Consider the following 18,872-nt stretch of genomic DNA (forward strand, 5'->3'; position numbering starts at 1 on the left):
TTAAAAAAAAAAAAAAAAAAGGAAAAAAAAAAAGAAAATTCCTTTATTGCTGGTCCATGGTAATCTATCCTAGTTTTTAAAAAAATCTTTTCTGCTCTCTCAATCCACTGTTTTAAAGATAGTGTTTTAACTCTGATAAAGATCCAGTTTTAAGGATAGTTCCCCCTTCTTTTCTCTTTCCTTTCTCCCCCCCTCCCTCACCTCTCCCTCCTGTCAGTTCTGCCCACCCCAAAGCCTTGGCTAACCCTCCCCCCATTCCCCACTCCACCCTTCTCCTCCACCCCTACCCTGGAAAAATCGTTTTCCATGAAACTAGTCCCTTGTGCCAAAAAGTCGAGGGAGAGATACTTTCTGACACACTCCAGATAATTTCTTCACATCTGTCTTTGAATTCATTGTTTTCAGCTGTGTGTGTACTAGGTGGTGGCATCCATTATTTATACAACTTCAATTATTTTTTTCACTTCTAAAATAATATTCGCTGCTTTTTCAGATTTAGTCATTTTTGATGGTCTCTTGTTATTTCATCGGACTGAATAACCCCTTTTAATTTTGATACATATCATACATATTCTTTTTTGTCTGTGACTGATATTTCTAGTCTTTGAGCCTTCAGTTTCTGTTACTTTTAACTCTCACTCATGGTGACTTGTGTGTGTTAGACTGTGAACTGGTTTTCCAGATACACACTGTCTGGGGTCCCTGGCAGGCTGTGTTCAGTGTGTTCCTTGCAGAGTGTTTGTATGTGGCAGTGCAGTGCAGGACCACGGTGACTGAGAGTGTGGCAGGGGAGTGTGGTCACATCCATGATACTAATTTTGGTCTCAAATCCATGTGAGTGTAAGTCTGGTGGTAGGATTTCTCCAGGGAGATATTTTAGTTATTTCCATTCTATCTACAGCCAAGAATGGGACAGGCAAGTGTCCCTGCTGTCTCTGTGTGGTGGTACTTTTCTTCCTAATAAATCCTCCACTTGGATCTGATCTCCCACCCTGTTTGGAGCCTCAGCCTGTTGTTTAAGTGCCTGCTTTATTACTGACTTGTCTATGCTTTGAACTTTCTTGGCATTTCTAGCCTTCTCAAAGCAACCTGCATTTAATGGATTATATTGTTTTAAAATGATATCATTTTTTGGTTTTTCTAGATATCTGTTCTGGCATATTGTCATAAATGGAAGTCCCGGTCTATTTATGAAGGCATTTTCATCTTTCATACCCAGCGATACTGATGGAGAGAAAGCCCAAAGATCCCACAGATAACCCAGTTTACACCTTATGATAAAGCCAGGGACATGTTTTTTTTATTTTGGAGACAAAGTCTTATTGTGTCACCCCCACTAGAGTGCTGTGGCATCATAGCTCACAGCAAACTCAAACTCTTGGGCTTAAGTGATTCTCTTGCCTCAGCCTCCCAAGTAGCTGGGACTACAGGCGCAAGGACATTTTTAAATAAACACAGAAACCTTGCTTTATAAGGCCACCTTTGATGGGGGAGTGGGGGGTATCTGTTTGAAACTAGATTTTTGAACATTTTGGATTAACATAAGGGTACGTGCATTTAGGCGACATTGTTGGTGTTTTTAAGGTAAAGTCCCAGTTGTGGTTGAGTCCTTGACCTGCTATAGTCCTGCATTGTACCCAATCCATGGGAGCTCGCTGACCCCCTTTCTCCCTCTTCTCCCTCCTTGAATTTATTTTTTTCTCTCACGTGGTTGTTCATCTGCTAGTTGCAAATTAGTGAATCTTGATTTTTTTTAAAGGGGTTTTACGATGACAGTGTTTTGGAATGGTGATAGTGAAAGGGCTCAGCACTTAATATTTTGTTCTTTTTTAGGGTCTCTCTCACTGTGTATTTCATTAATTTAATAGTTATATTTCTAGCCATTTCATTGAAAGAGCCTGTTTGAAAATAGGTAGCATAATGAATGAATATTAACTCTTTCTGGTATATGGAACATGTGAGCTGAACTTATATTGAGACATTTTGAATTATTATTTTATTTGTTTTTTATTTTTGAGACAGTCTCACTATGTCACCCTCAGTAGAGTGCTGTGGTGTCATAGCTCACAGCAACCTCCAACTCTGGGGCTTAAGCAATTCTCTTGCCTCAGCCTCCCAAGTAGCTGGGACTACAAGCACCCACCACAACGCCCAGCTATTTTTTGGTTGTAGTTGTCATTGTTGTTTGGCAGGCCTGGGCTGGATTCGAACCCGTCAGCTCCAGTATATGTGGCTGGTGCCTTAGCCGCTGAGCCAGTTTCTTTTTTTTTTTCCTTCTATTTTAAGTAGAGACGGATCTCACTTTCACTCAGGCTGGTCTCGAATTTGTGAGCTCAGGCAATCCACTTGCCTGAGCCTCCCAGAGTGCTAGGATTATAGGCATGAGCACCATGCCTGACCTGGAGAAATATTTCATTAGGCCATATTTTTCACATGTTGGGTTATACATTTTAACCTCACTCCTGGAATGTATTTATCCAAAGAATTTCTCTCCAACACCTACTTACAGAGCACGTCTGTCAATTCCCTGATAAAATACTCAGCCTACTGCCACAGAGAGCTCAGTCCATTGCAATAGGCAATCACCAAGTAAGAAAAAATTGAGGTGGGTGCAGTGGCTCATGCCTGTAATCCCAGCACTCTGGGAGGCCAAGGCAGGTGGATTGCCTGAGCTCACAGATTTGAGACCAGGCTGAGCAAGAGCAAGACTTGGTCTCTAAAAATAGCTTTAAGACCAGCCTGCCCAAGAGCGAGACCCCATCTCTAAAAATAGCTGGGTGTTGTGGCAGGTGCCTGTAGTCCCAGGAGGCTGAGGCAAGAGGATTGTTTGAGCCCAAGAATTTCAGGTTGCTGTGAGCTATGACACCATGTCACTCTACCAAAGGTGACAAAGTGAGACTCTGTCTCAGAAAAAAAAAATTTTTTTTTTTTTGAGTAAGTGCTGGGATCCCTTGCAGGCTCAGGGTGGTCTGAGAACTCTATGAGGGGGCCCCTGACCCTTCCTGAGGTGCGAGGATAGAGTTTAGGGAAGGCTTTACAGAGGTGGGGCTCAGAGGAATGAGTTTCTGAGACAAAAAGAAGAAAAGCCTTCCAGGTAAAAGGAATAAATAACATACAAGTATGGAGAAGCAAAGAATGAAGAGATAGTATTCCTGTTGAGGGGCCAGAAGGCGAGGTTCCCAGGCAAGCACGGCTGTACTCTGAACACAGAAGTGGAATTAGATTAGGCTTTTATAAAGATCACTCTGTCAGCTTCTTGGAAGATGGAGTTCCAACTTGTGGGGAGGGATGTGAGTAAGAATGACAAGACCAGCAAAAAATGTATTCTATGGGAGTGCAGGTGAGAGATGACGTTGCTCTGAGGTTAGGCCGTGTGAGACAAAGGAGGCCAGATTGAGAGAAACTCAGGAAATGGACCAGCAGGCTGGCTGGCTGCCTGAGTAGATACGGGGAGGCGAGGAGGGAAGTGAGCCTCGGGTGACTCTCCGGTTTCTGGTTTACTTAACTAAGTAGATGACGGCAGCTTTTACCAAGATAGAGAGCACAGGAGTGGGAACGGATCTCGGGAGGGGCTTCAGGAAGGATGAAGAATTCAGTTATGGACTGATTTTCAAGGGTTATAGCTTATCCAGATGATAATGTTCAATAATTTAATAAATACTCACCAAATATCTAATATGTGCTGGTGACTATTTGGGTGGAAGGATTTGGGATAGAGAAAGAGATCTGGAGGCCACCAATGTATCACTGAAGTTGGAGACATGGGAAGAAATGACTCCTATATCTGGAGATGACCAAGGAAAGAACTCATCTTTAGGAAAGAGACATTTTGAATTATAATTTTATTTTATTTTATTATGATTTTTTTGAGATAGAGTCTCACTATGTCACCCTAAGTAGAGTGCCACAGCAGCACAGTTCACAGCAATCTTCAACTCCTGAGCTTAAGTGCCTCCTCCGCCTCCCAAGTGCCCGGGACTACAGGCATCCACCACAATGCCTGACTACATTTTTTGTGCAGTTGTCATTGTTGTTTTAGCTGGCTTGGTCTGGGTTTGAACCTGCCAGCTTCTGTATATGTGGCCAGCGCCCTACTCACTGAGCTACGGCTGCTGCCTATAATTTTATTTTTATTTATGTACATATGCATTTATGTTTTGAGATAAAGTCTCTCTCCATTGCCTTGAGTAGAATGCTGTCGTGTCAGACTTCACAGCAACCTCAAACTCTTGGGCTCAAGCAATCCTCTTGCCTCAGCCTCCAGAGTAGCTGGGACTATGGAGTATTCTACCACTTTGGGCTGGAAATGCTAGGAAAAGAATGTATGATTTTCTTCTGCACCCAGGCCTGGCCTTAGTATTGACTCTCTAATGGTAAATGATAATCACCAGAGGATACTCTAAATTATGATAAACAAGAAAGGAAACAGTTTGAATTACCTATGTGTAAGCTTTCTTATTTCTCAGAGATAACCCCCAACTGTGTAAAACTTGTCAGATAGATTCAGCTCTTGAACCCCTAAGCTCAAGCAGTCCACCAGCTCTGACCTCCCAAAGTGCTAGGATTATAGGCATGAGTCACTGTGCCCAGCTTTATAATTTTATTTAGCATCAAACTGTTTGTGATTTTAATCAAGTTGGTTTTACTTGCTTTAAAACAGGCCCCAGGCATGGAAGAGCTGATATGGGAACAGTATACTGTGACCCTCCAAAAGGTAAGTTCTGACTTCTCATATTACAGTCATGTTCTTAGTTTTACGGATCATGGATCTTATTTATTTTTGCCCACACACAGGTTTTGGGTTTTTCTCCCTTGAGGTGGATGGTGCATTGTAGGTACCACCTGGCAATAATGACCTTGTTAACAAAGATTTGCGTGCTATTGTATTTTTTTGGTAAGCCTGTATAATATAGAACATTTTAGATCTTATTTCGTGTGTTCGCCTATCCCCAGACAGAATAGGTTATGATAGAAGAGAAAGAGAAGAGTGAAAGTAACCTGACCTGTTGAAGGATGTTGAGGTAGCTTCTACAACTTCTGTAATTTTAATTATACGTACATATCTCGTAACTCCTTCCGTGAGTTTGAAGTTCAGACTAAATTTGAAAAGATTGACTTGGGAATGGATTGTATTCTCTGTCCTACTCCTGATTAAATTAACAGGGGTTGAGTTAATTGAGCTATAATTTTTAGCTCCTTCTATCCCCGCTCCCCAAAGCAAATAAAAGTAGAATACCACTTGTCAATATATTTCAGTTCTTTTAGTCATTCCACAGGTCTTATCCTTCTTGATTAAATGAGGTAATACATACACAGCTTCCAATCTATGGAGTCTGGCACGTAATTGATGCTTAATAAATACATATTAGCTCTTTTCCTCTTTATTCTTTTTCTTTTTTTAGACAGAGTCTCATTATGTCACCCTCGGTAGAGTGCTGTGGCGTCACAGCTCATAGCAACCTCAAACTCTTGGGTTAAAGCAATCTTTTTGCCTCAGCCTCCCAAGTAGCTGGGACTACAGGCACCAGCCACAATGTCGAGCTATTTTTTGTTACAGTTGTCATTATTTAGCTGGGCTGGGCTGGGCTCGAACCTGCCAGCCTCCTGCCGGCCTCAGTGCATGTGGCTGGCACCCCACCCACTGAGCTACAGGCACTGCCCTTTCCTCTTTATTCTGACAACTAAGTTCAAGGTAGTCACAACAGGAGTTAGCCCCACTCTAAACAAGAGTCTGGGCAGGGAGTCTGTAAGTCATTTTTGAGGCTGACCTGGATTAGAACTGCACTCATGGTCCTGAGTTCTTTTTCCATCAAGCTGCCCTCATGGCAACATGGCAGGGATCTTCCTCCTCCTGCTCTGAATCCCTCTATTTCTGTCACTTCCTAGAGGGGGAAGTTCCTCGAAGAGAGAATTTGCCTTTGAGCCTCAGAATCCTGAGCTTCAAGCCTTGTCTTCAAAGAAAATTTGGCTCCTGAATTAAATGTTTGTTGAATTAATTCAGATTAAAAAAAAAAAAGGTCCCTGGGTCAGTGCCCAGGTGCTCAGATGTTTGGATCAGTAATCGTGGATTGTTTTCAGTTGATGGGTTTTGCCTGTTTGGTTCTTCATTTATAGTTCTTTATCATCTTTCTGACTCTTCCTGATGCCCTTTCCCCCAGTATTTCATATTCTCCACGAGGTAAGGACACCCAGATTGGCAGAGATGAGAAACTTTTTAGGCTTGGTATAGAGCAGCGGTTCTCAACCTATGGGTTGCGACCCCTTTATAACAATGAAAATACATCCTGCATATTAGATATTTACATTACGATTCATAATAGCAGCAAAATTACAGTTATGAAGTAGCAACAAATATAATTTTATGGTTGGGGGTCACCACAACGTGAGGAGCTGTATTAAAGGGTCGCGGCATTAGGAGGCATTAGGAAGGTTGAGAACCACTGGTGTAGAGGATGGAGCTGCCACTTTCTGTTGCCAAGTTCAAAGCCATGTGATTAATAGCCAACAACCTAATCTCCCAATGAGTTTGTCATTGTTTATAATCAGTCAGCCTAGTGGGCCCCACGTGGGACCTTTTCCTTTGGGGAAAAGTTTTTCTTTTATTCTCTGAGTAGATTTTTACATAATCAAACCCTGATTTAGGATTATATAGTCACAGATACCCGTATCATCTAGATGAAACTAGGCTTAGCTTTTTTAAACACTGAAATGAATTAGGATTATGTATTATCTGGGTTCACTGTTATGCATTGCTAGACCAATCACGGATGTAAGAAATCTGTATTTCCAATCTTCTGTGCATGTAGAAAAGGTTTAATGCTTTGCTGTCTCATAAGATCTCAACACTCATTTTGTGTTCAGATTATAGTCTGGAAGTTCATTTACTTCTTTTTTGGCCCTATATTAAAATGAAACCATTAGCTCATCTAACTGGAAGTTAAAGGTATACTTTAAATTTTAACACATAGTCAGTTTTTCCTGAAGTCTTTGCAGCTCAGGCCAGCGTGATACAAAGAGTTGGTGCTTTAAACAGCATGTCCCTCTCTGGACAGAGGACATTATTTCTCATCCCTGACAGCTTCTCGTGATGACTCCAGTCCGTACTCGCAATCTTTTTTCGCTTTCACTGGCTGTTTGTTTTAGATAAGGAATTTCCCTTTATAAACCTGTCAGTTGACTGCGTCTACCCTTTCTTTTGTTTCTCGTTTGGTTCTGTAAGCCCATCTGTTCCCGAACGGTGTCTGGTTATTGATTTGACCTTTATTTTATTGAGCGCTTGTAATAAATCCTGAAAGCTACTTATGGAAGGATTTTTAATTTTTCTCTTCTAATTCCCATGAGCAGGATTCCAAAAGAGGATTTGGAATTGCAGTGTCTGGAGGCAGAGATAACCCCCACTTTGAAAATGGAGAAACGTCGATTGTCATCTCTGATGTGCTCCCCGGCGGGCCTGCCGATGGGCTGCTTCAGTGAGTGTCCCTCCCTCGCCCCTCCGGGCCTGCCATCTCCACTGCTTGACCCCAGACAGGTGTTGTTGTGGGTGTGCACTTTTTAAAGTTTAAACAAAACCCTTTTATATAGCATTCAAAAAGTCTTCCAGTAGGAAATGAGGCCATAACACACCGTATCTGAACAATCCCCAAACTTTGGGAGCATCTCAACTTTGGAGGGACAAGAGGAGAGCAGTTGTTTTCACAGGAAGATAGTTACAAACGTCACTCCTCGGTTTAGGAATCATTTCTGAACGTGGAGTTAAATTGGCATGTCCAGTGCCTACCTAACACTGTTTATATTTGTTTTTATTTATATTCCTTAAGAATTTAATGAGGAAACATTGGCTTAATGCTCATCTTTTTTTTTTTTTTTTTAGACAGTTTCACTTGGTTACCCTCGGTTGTGCTGTGGTGTCTTAGCTCACAGCAACCTCAAACTCTTGGGTTTAAGCGATCTTCTTGCCTCAGCCTCCCAAGTAGCTGGGGGATTATAGGCGCCCACCACAACACCTGGCTATTTTTTAGAGACAGGGGCTTGCTTTTGCTCAGGCTGGTCTCGAACTTGTGACAATCCACTCACTTCAGCCTCCTAAGTGCTGGGATTACAGGCGTGAGCCATAGCACCTGGCCTTGCTCATCTTATTTGTAAGAAGGAAGTGGAAATTAGGAAAATTTACTATAAGAAAACACAAGTTTCCAATTGCCAGCATTCTTGCTTGAAGAAATAATGCCATTTTATTTTATTTATTTACTTTTGAGACAGAGTCTCACTTTGTTGCCTTCAATACAGTGCCATGGTGTCATTGCTCACAGCAACCTCAAACTCTTGGGCTCAAGTAATTCTGTTGTCCCAGCCTCCTGAGCTGGGACTACAGGTGCCTGCCACAACGCCCAGCTAGTTTTAAAGATGGGGTCTTGCTCTTGATCAGGCTGGTCTTGAACTCCTGAGCTCAAGCTGTCTACCCTCCTTGGCCTCCCAGCGTTCTGGGATTACAGGTGTGAGCCACCATGCCCACCCTGATAATGCCATTTTAAAAGGTGCATGCCACATTCCCACGCAATAACTCATGAAGACAGAATCAAAAGTTATTTGTGTGGCTGCATTGGCCAGATAGCTCAAAAGTTTGGGTTCTGTTGCCATTTTAGGCCTCTACAGTACTATCAAAGTAAGTATTCTTTCATTTGGAGCAATGTAAAATGTAAAAGTAATTTTGGAGATAAGCCAAAGTGATAGGATTCTATAACCTCAAAATTTCTTTAAGAATCTGAGTTAAGCTCATGACCTCTTTCCCTCCAAAAAAGCACAAGTAGCAAACTGGCTTTGGGGGACTGTTTGTGGACTTTTTGAAGTCCTCTATACATACAGGGCAACAGGGGACTGATCACAGAAATTCCTTTTGGTGTCTAGACCTTGTCACCATCGAGTGCTTCCTGGAGTGACCACGTGGCGTGGGGAGAGCAGGCCTCTCTTTCCATAGGTGGATACTCTTTATTAGACACTCTCAAATTGGAGCTGGGAGGTCCCAGTATCTGTCCTCAGAGGAGCTCAGATCAAGCTGACGGAGCCTCAGGAGCCCTCAGACACTGAGCCCATTAGTCAGCATTTCAGATTGATTTGCTGTTTCCATTCGTTCCTAAATATATTGATCGGAGTGTTTCACAACCTGTTTGTGTTTCTGGTTTACAGAGAAAATGACAGAGTGGTCATGGTGAATGGCACCTCTATGGAGGATGTGCTGCATTCGTTTGCAGTTCAGCAGCTGAGAAAAAGCGGGAAGGTCGCTGCTATTGTAAGTTTGCTTTGAGCTTGCCTCCGTGGCGTTTTGTCTTTATGCCCAGAAGAAAATTACTGCTTGCTTTTAAGAATTTGATGAAATTATATAACCAAAGAACTGCTGCTGCTATGGATCCTCAGAGCTTTTGGAGGTTGGGAAGATGAGTGTTTGTAATCCTCCCTGCCTTTCCTCAAGTCCTCCTGAGGCCCATGATTCTCTAATGTGAGTGAATTTGCCTTAGAAACCAGCGTAGGCAATTATTCCCCAAGAGAACTCGCTCGATTCAGAACATTGGTAAAACAGTGTTAATTTGGAAAAAAAAATTTCAGCTTAAAAACTCATTTGTAAAGGCACAAACAAGATGGGTTTTGTCTTCATAGACTAAGAGTTTCTTAGAGGACAGTGGCAGTCTAAAGCATTCATTTATTTATTCACTCACTCATTCATTCGGCAAACACTGGCCGAGAATCACCTATAAGCCAGATGCCACTAGTCCCTGGGGCCAGCCTGTCCCTCAAGAAGTATTCACTCCAGCTGGGCAGGTGGACACATATAGCAAGAATTATAATAAGATATGTTAAAAGACAATGCTCAGGTAGGTGTACCATTCCAGATAAGTTGAAAGATCAGTGTAATAAACATTTATATAGTATTCTGCCATCTTTACTTGATCCCTATGTATTTTATAAACACATACATATTTTTGGTAAAGCATTTGAAGGAAAGTCAGACATGACGGTTCAATCCTACTTTCTTCAGTGTGCATCTCCTAAGAATAAGGACATTCATCTACATAAGAAAATAATAACTCCACAGTTTCAGCTAATGCCCAGTCCACACCTAAAGATGTCATTGATAGACCTTTTTTCTTCTCCATCCAGGATCCAAAATTCACTTGTATTTGATTGTTGTCTCTTTAGTTTGTGTAATCAAGTCCTTCTTTCCCCTCCCCGTCCTGTGCTTCCCCACTTTTTTAATGGCATTGATTTATTTTTTTTACAACTTTTTAATTGATGCCTAATAGACATACATAGTTTTGGGTTGCGTGGTAATATGATACATTCATATAATTTGTAAAGATCAAATCAGCATACATCAGGAGGTCTGTAGCTCAGTAATTAGGGTACTGGCCACATGCTTTGAGGCTGGTGGGTTTAAACCTGGCCTGGGCCTGCTAAACAAACAACAGAAAAAAAATGTAGGGTGCTGGCCATATATACCAAACGTAGTGGGTTTGAGCCTGGCCCAGGCCTGCTAAATACCAATGACAACTGCCACCAAAAAATAGCTGGGCGTTGTGGGCGCCTGTAGTCCCAGCTACTCAGGAGCCTGAGGCAAGAGAATCACTTAAGCCCGGAGTTTGAGGTTATTGTGAGCTATGACGCTACGGCACTCTACTGAGGGTAACAACATGAGACTGTCTCAATTAAAAAAAAAAAAATCAGCATGCTTCAGATATTCATTACCTTAAGTATTTGTCTTTTTTAATTCTAGAAACATTCAAATTATTCTCTTCTAGCTACTTTAGAACACACAATAGATTGTGTAAATTATAGTCACCCAATGGATCTTTCTAACACTAGGTTGTATTTCTCGTATCCAATTGTACATTCCCATGCATTAATCAACTTCTTTTCATCCCCTCTAGGCAGTTATATATAGAATGTCACACTTTCTGGGGTTTCTTTTTTCTTTTAGACAGAGTCTCAAGCTGTCACCCTATGCTATGGGGTCATAGCTCATAGCAACCTCAAAGTCTTGGGCTTAAGTGATCCTCTTCCCTCAGCCTCCCAAGTAGCTGGGACTATAGATGCCTGCCACAATGCCCAGCTATTTTTTGTTTGTTTGTTTGTTTGCTTGTTTAGCAGGCCCGGGCCAGATTCAACCCCACCAGCCCTGGTGCATGTGGCTGACACCCTAACTGTTGAGCTACAGGCGTCCAGCCTTTCTCTGTTTTCTTGACTAGGGACCGGAACCTTACTGAGTTGCCAGGGACACAGTTTTGTTGAATCCAGAACCAGGGCTCTTGTCACTGCATTCCCTACACTCAGTCGTGATTGTCCTGTGTTCTCATTGTGCTTGTTTGATGACAGGTGGTCAAGAGGCCCCGGAAGGTGCAGGTGGCCCCGCTGCAGACCAGCCCTCCGCTCACTCACAGTGACCGGGCTTTTGAGGTGATGGACGACTTTGATGGCAGAAGTTTCCGCAGCGGGTACAGCGAGAGGAGCCGGCAAAGCAGCCACGGAGGGCGAAGCCGCAGCTGGGAGGACAGCCCGGAGCGGGGGCGTCCCCACCAGCGGGCACGGAGCCGGGAGCGCAGCCTCAGCCGTGACCGGAGCCGTGGCCGCAGCCTGGAGCGGGGCCTGGACCGGGACTACGAGCATGCCCAAGACTACGAGCGTGCCCGAGATCGCAACCGTGGCCACAGCCTGGAGCGAGGTCTGGACCATGACTTTGGGCCACCCCGGCACCGGGACCGCAGCCGTGGCCGAAGTGTCGACCGCGACTATCGCCAGGACTACGATCCAGACTATGATCTGGGGTACAGCCCGGGCTACAGCCGCAGAGCCCAGCACGAAGCCCGGTACCAGGTGGCCCACAGCCGCGAGCACCTGCGCTCCCGCAGCCCCAGCCCTGAGCCGAAGGGACAGCCGAGGCATGCGGGTCAGCAGGACCCGGACAGGCCCATCGGGGTCCTTCTGACGAAAATCAAAGCAAATGAAGGTAGGCATGCTTGGTGCAGGGAAAAAAGTACTGTAATGATATAGCACTTAACATGTGCCCAGCGTTGACCTGAATGTCTGACACCTACTAGTTTATTTAATCCTCAAAACACATCCTGAGAGATTTATTCTTGCATTGTCATTTTATAGACAAGGAAACTAAGGTGCAGAAAGCTTCATTGACTTGTACAAAGTTGTGCCATTATGGCAGAGCCAGGCTCCTGAACTGTTTGGCTTTGAACCTCCAAGTCAGCTTTATAACATTTGTAATGACTCTTAAGAATTAAAGAGTAAGAACTGTCCTGTGTTCAGATTGAAAGGTGGACTTTGGAGAAGTTTTGAGAAAGAATGTGGAGAAGGGGGTCTCAGGCCACATTCTCTTGGGCACTCACCCTGGATTGTTGACTTAGCTAAGTGCTGCTTATCAAATGTCTTCCCCTCCTCCCCCTCCTTCCTGTCATGGAAAGAACTACATCTGTAGGTGCATCCAGTCATATAACAAAACTTTAAACACAGATCTTATGGAACGGTGCTTACTCTGTCTGCTGCATGATATAGTCTGAAAGGTTCCATTATGTTTAAAACCTGCTTGTGGGCCAGGTATGGTGGCTCAACCTATAATCCTAGCACTGTGGAGGCCGAGGCAGGAGGATTGCTTGAGCTCAGGGTTCAAGGTCAGCCTGACTAAGAGCAAGACCTCCTCTCTATTAAAAATAGAAAAATTAGCCAGGCACGTGGCAGGCACCTATAGTCTCGCCACACTGTACTTGGAAGGCAGAGACAACAGGATCACTTGAGCTCAAGAGTTTGAGGTTGTTGTGAGTTATAATAGCTCCACAGCACTCTATCCAGAGTGACAGAGTCTCACTCAAAAAACCTCACTCAAAAAACCCCCAAAAAAAAAAAAAAAAAAAAATCAAAACCTGCTAGTAGCAACTTAAACTAATTTGATTTTTTTTTTCAATACAGGGTCTTAGCTCTGTCTCCCAGGCTAGTGTGCAGGGATGCAGTCATAGCTCAGTGCATCCTCCAACTCCCACACTCAAATCCTCTTGCTTCAGCCTTTTAAGCATCTAGAACCATGAGCCCTCACCACTTTGCCCGGTTAACTTTTAAATTTTATATAGAGAAGGGGTCTCACTGTGTTGCTGAGGCTGGTCTTGAACTCGTGGCCTCAAGCAATCTTCCTACCTCAGCCTTCCAAGGTGCTGGGATTACAGAGGTGAGCCACTATACCTGGCCACTAAATGGATTTTAAAACCCACTAATGGATTGGAACCCACAGTTTAAGAAGATATTCTCTGTCTAAAAAGACTAAGTCATGGCTGATCTTAGTAAATCAAGGGGGAAAGGGGCTTATGCTCCTCTGCTATATAGCATTTTACTCTTTCTTGGCCATTTTCTTCCCTAAACATGGAAATCATTAAACCAAAAAAGTTCCACTTTTTCAAAAGAAAAGTTTTTGCCACCTTTTGCTAAGATTATACAATAACTTAGCTATCACTGGATAGGGTTGCCTAAGAATTAATATTTAAAGAAATCTGACAGTAGGCAAGGCATATATTTGATCCATTCTGAGGGCTAGCCATTACATTTCATGGGCACCACGTTGCTTTCCTTATAAGTGTATTAGAAGCTGGTCAGCTGATTTTTTTCTCTTTATTTAAGAAATGCCTATGTGCATACTAATAGGTTTATCTGCAAACTTACATGTATAATAAGAGTGTGGGTGAGAGAAATTGTTGATAATACCAGAAAAAAGTTATCGTCCAAGCCTGTCTGGGCTGTGAGGTGTTCTGACCATTAGAAGGTTGTCATCCCTGAAGATAGGGGCACCCTTTCCCTTACCCCTTTCATCACTGTCAGCTTCCTAAATTAGGGGTGGGGGATGGGCACCCCTCAACACTTTTAATCATTGTGGTAAGATCTCCCGCTGACAGGTGTACTTATTGTAAAATCTGCTTCATAACCTTTCTCAAATTGTAGAAAGGTTCTTTGTCATTAAAAAATTTTAAGTCAGAACAATAATAAAAACATTCGTGCCTATTTTAAAACCAGCTAGATTGGAGGGCCCCTGTGGTTCAAGGAGTAGGGCACTGGCCTCATATGCCAGAGGTGGTGGGTTCAAACCCAGCCCCGGCCAAAAACTGCAAAAAAAAAAAAACTGCTAGATTTTGGTAGCTTCCTAAAATTGCCAAAATTAATCCTTAAAATATAGAATTTTACAGGCTTTATGAGTAAAATCAGCATAGCCAGAATAGCATGGAAAGTCTTTTAAAATATGCATACTTATCGATGCCCGTGCACAGTGGTTACGGCCCTGGCCACATACACTGATGCTGGCAGGTTCTAACCCAGCCCAGGCCAGCTAAACAACAATGACAACTGCAACAAAAAAAATAGCCAAGTGTTGTGGCAGGCACCTATAGTCTCAGCTGCTTGGGAGGCTGAGGCAAGAGAATCATTTAAGCCCAAGAGTTTGAGGTTGCTGTGAGCTGTGATGCCACTCTACTCTACTGAGGGTGACATAGTGAGACTCTGTCTCAAAAAACAAAATAAACAAAATATGTGTACTTAGTAAATAGAGGAAGTTTTTCTTTTGATAGCAATTGGAAGTCCACAGACCCCCTACCTAAAGCCATGCTGGCTTTAGTTAAATGCTTCGCCCATTGGTGTGCCTGGCTTCTTTCCCCTTTTCCATGCATTCTGAATTTCTTTTAGTGCCAGCCCCCACACAGTTGTGATAGATTCCTGTGGGCAACCTTCTTGTCAATAGAAAATGCCTGATAAGACGTGCTGAATTGTTTTCTCCTCCCCAACATTTTATTTGAAAAGTGTAAATTTCATAGCAAACACCCTTTAGCCTTCACCTAGTTTTGCCAGTTGTTAACATTGTCAGATTTGCTTTCTATTTTCTCTTTCTCCCTTTGTTATTTTCCTCTCTGTCCTCTCCCCGACCCCCTCTTCTCTCTCTTAGAGAGTTTTTTGGAACCACTTGAGAGTAAGTTGCAGGCAACTGAGCCATTACCTGTAACTATTTCAGCGGTTATCTCCTGAGGATAAGGACGTTTTCCTATGTTACCATAATGTCAGTACCACCTTAACAAAATTAACGTTAATATTCCTTTGATACAGTATAGTACATTTTCAGAGTGCTCCCAAGTAATGAAACCCACTCGACTTCCTCCATTTCTATTCTCTTATTGAATAAAGGATCTAACGAAAGTTCATGCATTGTGTTTGGTTGGTGTCTCCCTCTAAAACAGTCTCTCTGGCTCGCTCTCTCTCTTTTTTTAATGACTGGACTTTTTTTGAAAAGTCCAGGCTAGTTATCTTACAGAATATCCCAGTTGCAAAATTAATGTTTTATGAATATTTTTAAATAGTTCTGAAAACCAGGCTATGTTTTCTGAACCAATTGATGACAAATGTGTATGTTTATATGTTTGTCTCATAGAGTATGGCCTCCGGCTTGGGAGTCAGATCTTCATAAAAGAAATGACCAGAACAGGCCTGGCAACTAAAGATGGCAACCTTCATGAAGGGGACATAATACTCAAGGTGGGCACAATGGGGCAGAGGGTCTGTCGAGTACATGCTTGTGTTCCCAGCCTGCGTTTCCATGTTCAAGTGTTACTGTGGTGAAACTTAGTTGCGATGGGGTCAGTTGTAATGCAGAGGCCACACAAGAGTATAGTGAGGTGTTTTCTTTTTTTTTTGGAGACAGAATCTCACTGTGTCACTCAAACCCTCCACCTTCGGTGTATGTGGCCGGCGCCCTACTCACTGAGCTATGGGTGCCAAGCCTATTTAAAGTTTAGGTTCCTATTTCCTAAACTAAGGAAAGGTGAGAAGGAGAGCTGGTGGTATAGGAATGCTGATTTTTTTTTTTTTGGAGACAGGAGCCTCAAGCTGTCCCCCTGGGTAGAGTGCTGTGGCAGCTCAGCTCACAGCAACCTCCAACTCTTGGGCTCAAGCGAGTCTCCTGCCTCAGCCTCCCAAGTAGCTGGGACCACAGGCGCCCGCCACAATGCCCGGATATTTTTTGGTTGCAGCTGTCATCGTTGTTTGGCAGGCCCGGGCTGGATTTGAAACCGCCACCTTAGGTGTATGTGGCTGGCACCTTAGCCACTTGAGCCACAGGGGCCAAGCTGGAATGCTGAATATTTAATAGTTCTTATAAATCTCTCCCGTCAGGAAACATGTTCTAGTAGTAAACCAAACCGTCGTCTTGAACTTGGAAGTGAAATAAATTAGCAGAGTAGTAACTTACACATGTATTTGGGATGCAGGTGTCAGGCTTATATTTAACTTAAAAGAGAATTCATTTTTATTCAGTCATCCTCAAGCCCATGTCTGTTTGACTATCTGAGCAAGGCTTTTATCTTTTTAGACAGGGAAAATACGAATTCTGTACTTCCCGTGAACAGTTGTATTGCATATAATATTACCATTCTCCATACATGCAGATCAATGGAACTGTCACTGAGAATATGTCTTTAATGGATGCCCGGAAATTGATAGAAAAGTCAAGAGGAAAACTACAGCTAGTGGTGTTACGAGACAGCAGGCAGACCCTCATCAATATCCCATCCTTGAACGACAGTGACTCGGAAATCGAAGGTAAAGGAAGAGGCTTGAATTTAGCTGAGGGTAAAGAAGGTTGTTGCTTCTGCTTCTTTTTCTTTTTTCTTTTTGAGTTAGAGTCTTGCTGTGTGGCCCTGAGTAAAGTGCAATGGCATCATAGTTCACAGCAACCTCAAACTCCAGGGTGCAGGTGATTCTCTTGCTTCAGCCTCCTGAGTAGCTGGGACTACAGGTGCCCGCTATGATGCCTAGCTAGTTTTTCTATTTTTAGTAGAGACCGGGTCTCACTCTTGCTCAAGCTGGTCTAGAACTCCTGTGCTCACATAAGCCACCTTCTTCAGCCTTCCAGAGTGCTAGGATTGCAGGCAGGAGCCTCTGTGCCAGCCTGCTTCTGCACTCACATCTCTTTTTAGCATAGCCGTGCAGCTAGAAGTTAAATTTCTAATGAAAGCCTCCCTTTTCAACTTTAATCCCCAAAGATCAGCGTTTGGTGTTATTTGCTTATTAAAGTGTGTGTTGAAATTAGTTTTCCAGTATGAAATTTTGGTGCACTGTGGACTCCCAGAGGACTCTTTAATTAGGCCACTGAAAGCAGGAATTGCTAATAAAAAATCAACTAACCATATCATTTGTACGTTTGCTAATTGCTCTTTCTTGCACTAGTGTGTTTTTTTTTAAAGTCTGTTAGTAAACTTGGACAACAGCTAAAACAGACACTATAATAGAATCAAAATGGCTAAGGTTGTGGTATTCATTAGTTAGCAATCTGTGCCATCCCTCTTTAAAGACCTCTACTCATTATTTGAATATGCATTACATGTAGGACAACATTATAACTTTGTAAAAACTGCCAGTAAAAATAAGTAGTCATAGCATATCCTATGTAACCATCTGCTATTGCTTTCATGCAGGAAAGTTTAGAAAATACTAAGTTCCCAAGTTGTAAAATAGGCTTTTGTTGATTTTTTTTTTTTAAAGAAGAGTTTTGCAAAACCTTTAAAATTTACTTTAGTTTTCAGCGTATCAAAAGTCATTGTTCATTGCCCTGGGTGCAATGTAAGAAAACAAAAGCATAAAAAATAATCTGGGTATGCTAGGAGTTTACAGTTTATTTCCATTCTACTCAAAGTGTGGTCCTCAGCCCCCAGCAGCATCAGAGTCATCTGGGAGCATGATAGAATTGCAGAATGTTAGGCCCCACCCCCAAATAACTGCATCTTAACGAAATCTCCCGGTGATTTGTATGAACCTTTGTGTTTAAGAAGCATGAATCTGTTGGGTATGAATGAATGTCTGCACCTATGATCCAGTAATTGAATTTCAACTCTTCAATAGCAGCTTTGAAGGAATGTTGGATGAAAGAGAAATACACAATTCTAAATTTGGCTTCCTCTTTATTAATTAATGCCTTTCCCTTAAAACGATCAAGTGTTTTTCCAAGGGAAGACTATTAGACTAATAGCACATTGACCTTCTGTCCTTCTTCCATTTTCTATGTTTCCTACCCAGGAAATAGTATAATTTCTGGTACATGTGTTAAATATTTGATTGAAAAGTTGTTTCTTATTTTTGAAACCAGATATCTCAGAAATAGAGTCAAACCGATCGTTTTCTCCAGAGGAGAGGCGCCAACAGTATTCTGATTATGATTATCATTCCTCAAATGAGAAGCTGAAAGAAAGGCCAAGGTGAGAGGACGTGTGTTTTCCCTGCCCGTGTCACTGTGAAGATGTGTTCGTATGTGTTTGTGAATCTGTACCTTATGAGACATTCACATGACCTGTGCTGCTTAAGTTCAAGAGAGGACGCGCCGAGCAGACTGTCCAAGATGGGCGCCACACCCACTCCCTTTAAGTCCACGGGGGATATTGCCGCTGCGGTTGTCACGGAGACCAACAAGGAGCCCAGGTACCAAGAGGAACCCCCAGGTGAGGCTTTACGGCCACTCATTTTCAACAGTTGTGTTCAGAAATGTGTGTGCGTACTTCTTAGTTCTAGAGAGTGGCTGGAAGGAAACAGAAATGAAAAGTGATCCTTATGTATGGAAGAGGCCCTCCTTGCTCTTGCTGTCTGTCAGCATTGAAAAGATATAAAATAACAGCCTTTTCTATATGCCATCAGGATTGGTCATGTTTGGTCATATTTGATGAATTGCCATATTTTTTGTCTCTCAGTCTTAATCCCAACCTCATCCCCCAGCCCTTCCCCCACTACTGTACAATTATCATAATTTTATGTACCTAAGTATTTATAGGAAAATGGTACTATTATTATGTTTTGTTTTGTTTTTTTGA

The 18,872-nt window shown here is 42.7% G+C and overlaps 1 protein-coding gene across 3 annotated transcripts in view; it reads left to right on the top strand.

The window, feature by feature from the left end:
• TJP2 (tight junction protein 2) overlaps positions 1-18,872 on the top strand; it is an 85,533-nt gene that overhangs the window by 38,850 nt on the left and 27,811 nt on the right. For all 3 annotated transcript variants that reach the window (XM_003782929.3, XM_023508231.1, XM_003782930.3), the window contains exons 2-9: positions 4,661-4,714; positions 7,345-7,469; positions 9,181-9,283; positions 11,362-11,992; positions 15,449-15,552; positions 16,461-16,614; positions 18,158-18,266; positions 18,373-18,506. In XM_003782929.3, the coding sequence (XP_003782977.1) occupies positions 4,661-4,714; positions 7,345-7,469; positions 9,181-9,283; positions 11,362-11,992; positions 15,449-15,552; positions 16,461-16,614; positions 18,158-18,266; positions 18,373-18,506 (1,414 nt within the window). The remainder of the gene's footprint in view (positions 1-4,660; positions 4,715-7,344; positions 7,470-9,180; positions 9,284-11,361; positions 11,993-15,448; positions 15,553-16,460; positions 16,615-18,157; positions 18,267-18,372; positions 18,507-18,872) is intronic.

This window comes from Otolemur garnettii, unplaced genomic scaffold (assembly GCF_000181295.1).
Source record: "Otolemur garnettii isolate 467f Iridium unplaced genomic scaffold, OtoGar3 scaffold00006, whole genome shotgun sequence".
In the NCBI taxonomy this organism is placed as follows: domain Eukaryota; kingdom Metazoa; phylum Chordata; class Mammalia; order Primates; family Galagidae; genus Otolemur; species Otolemur garnettii.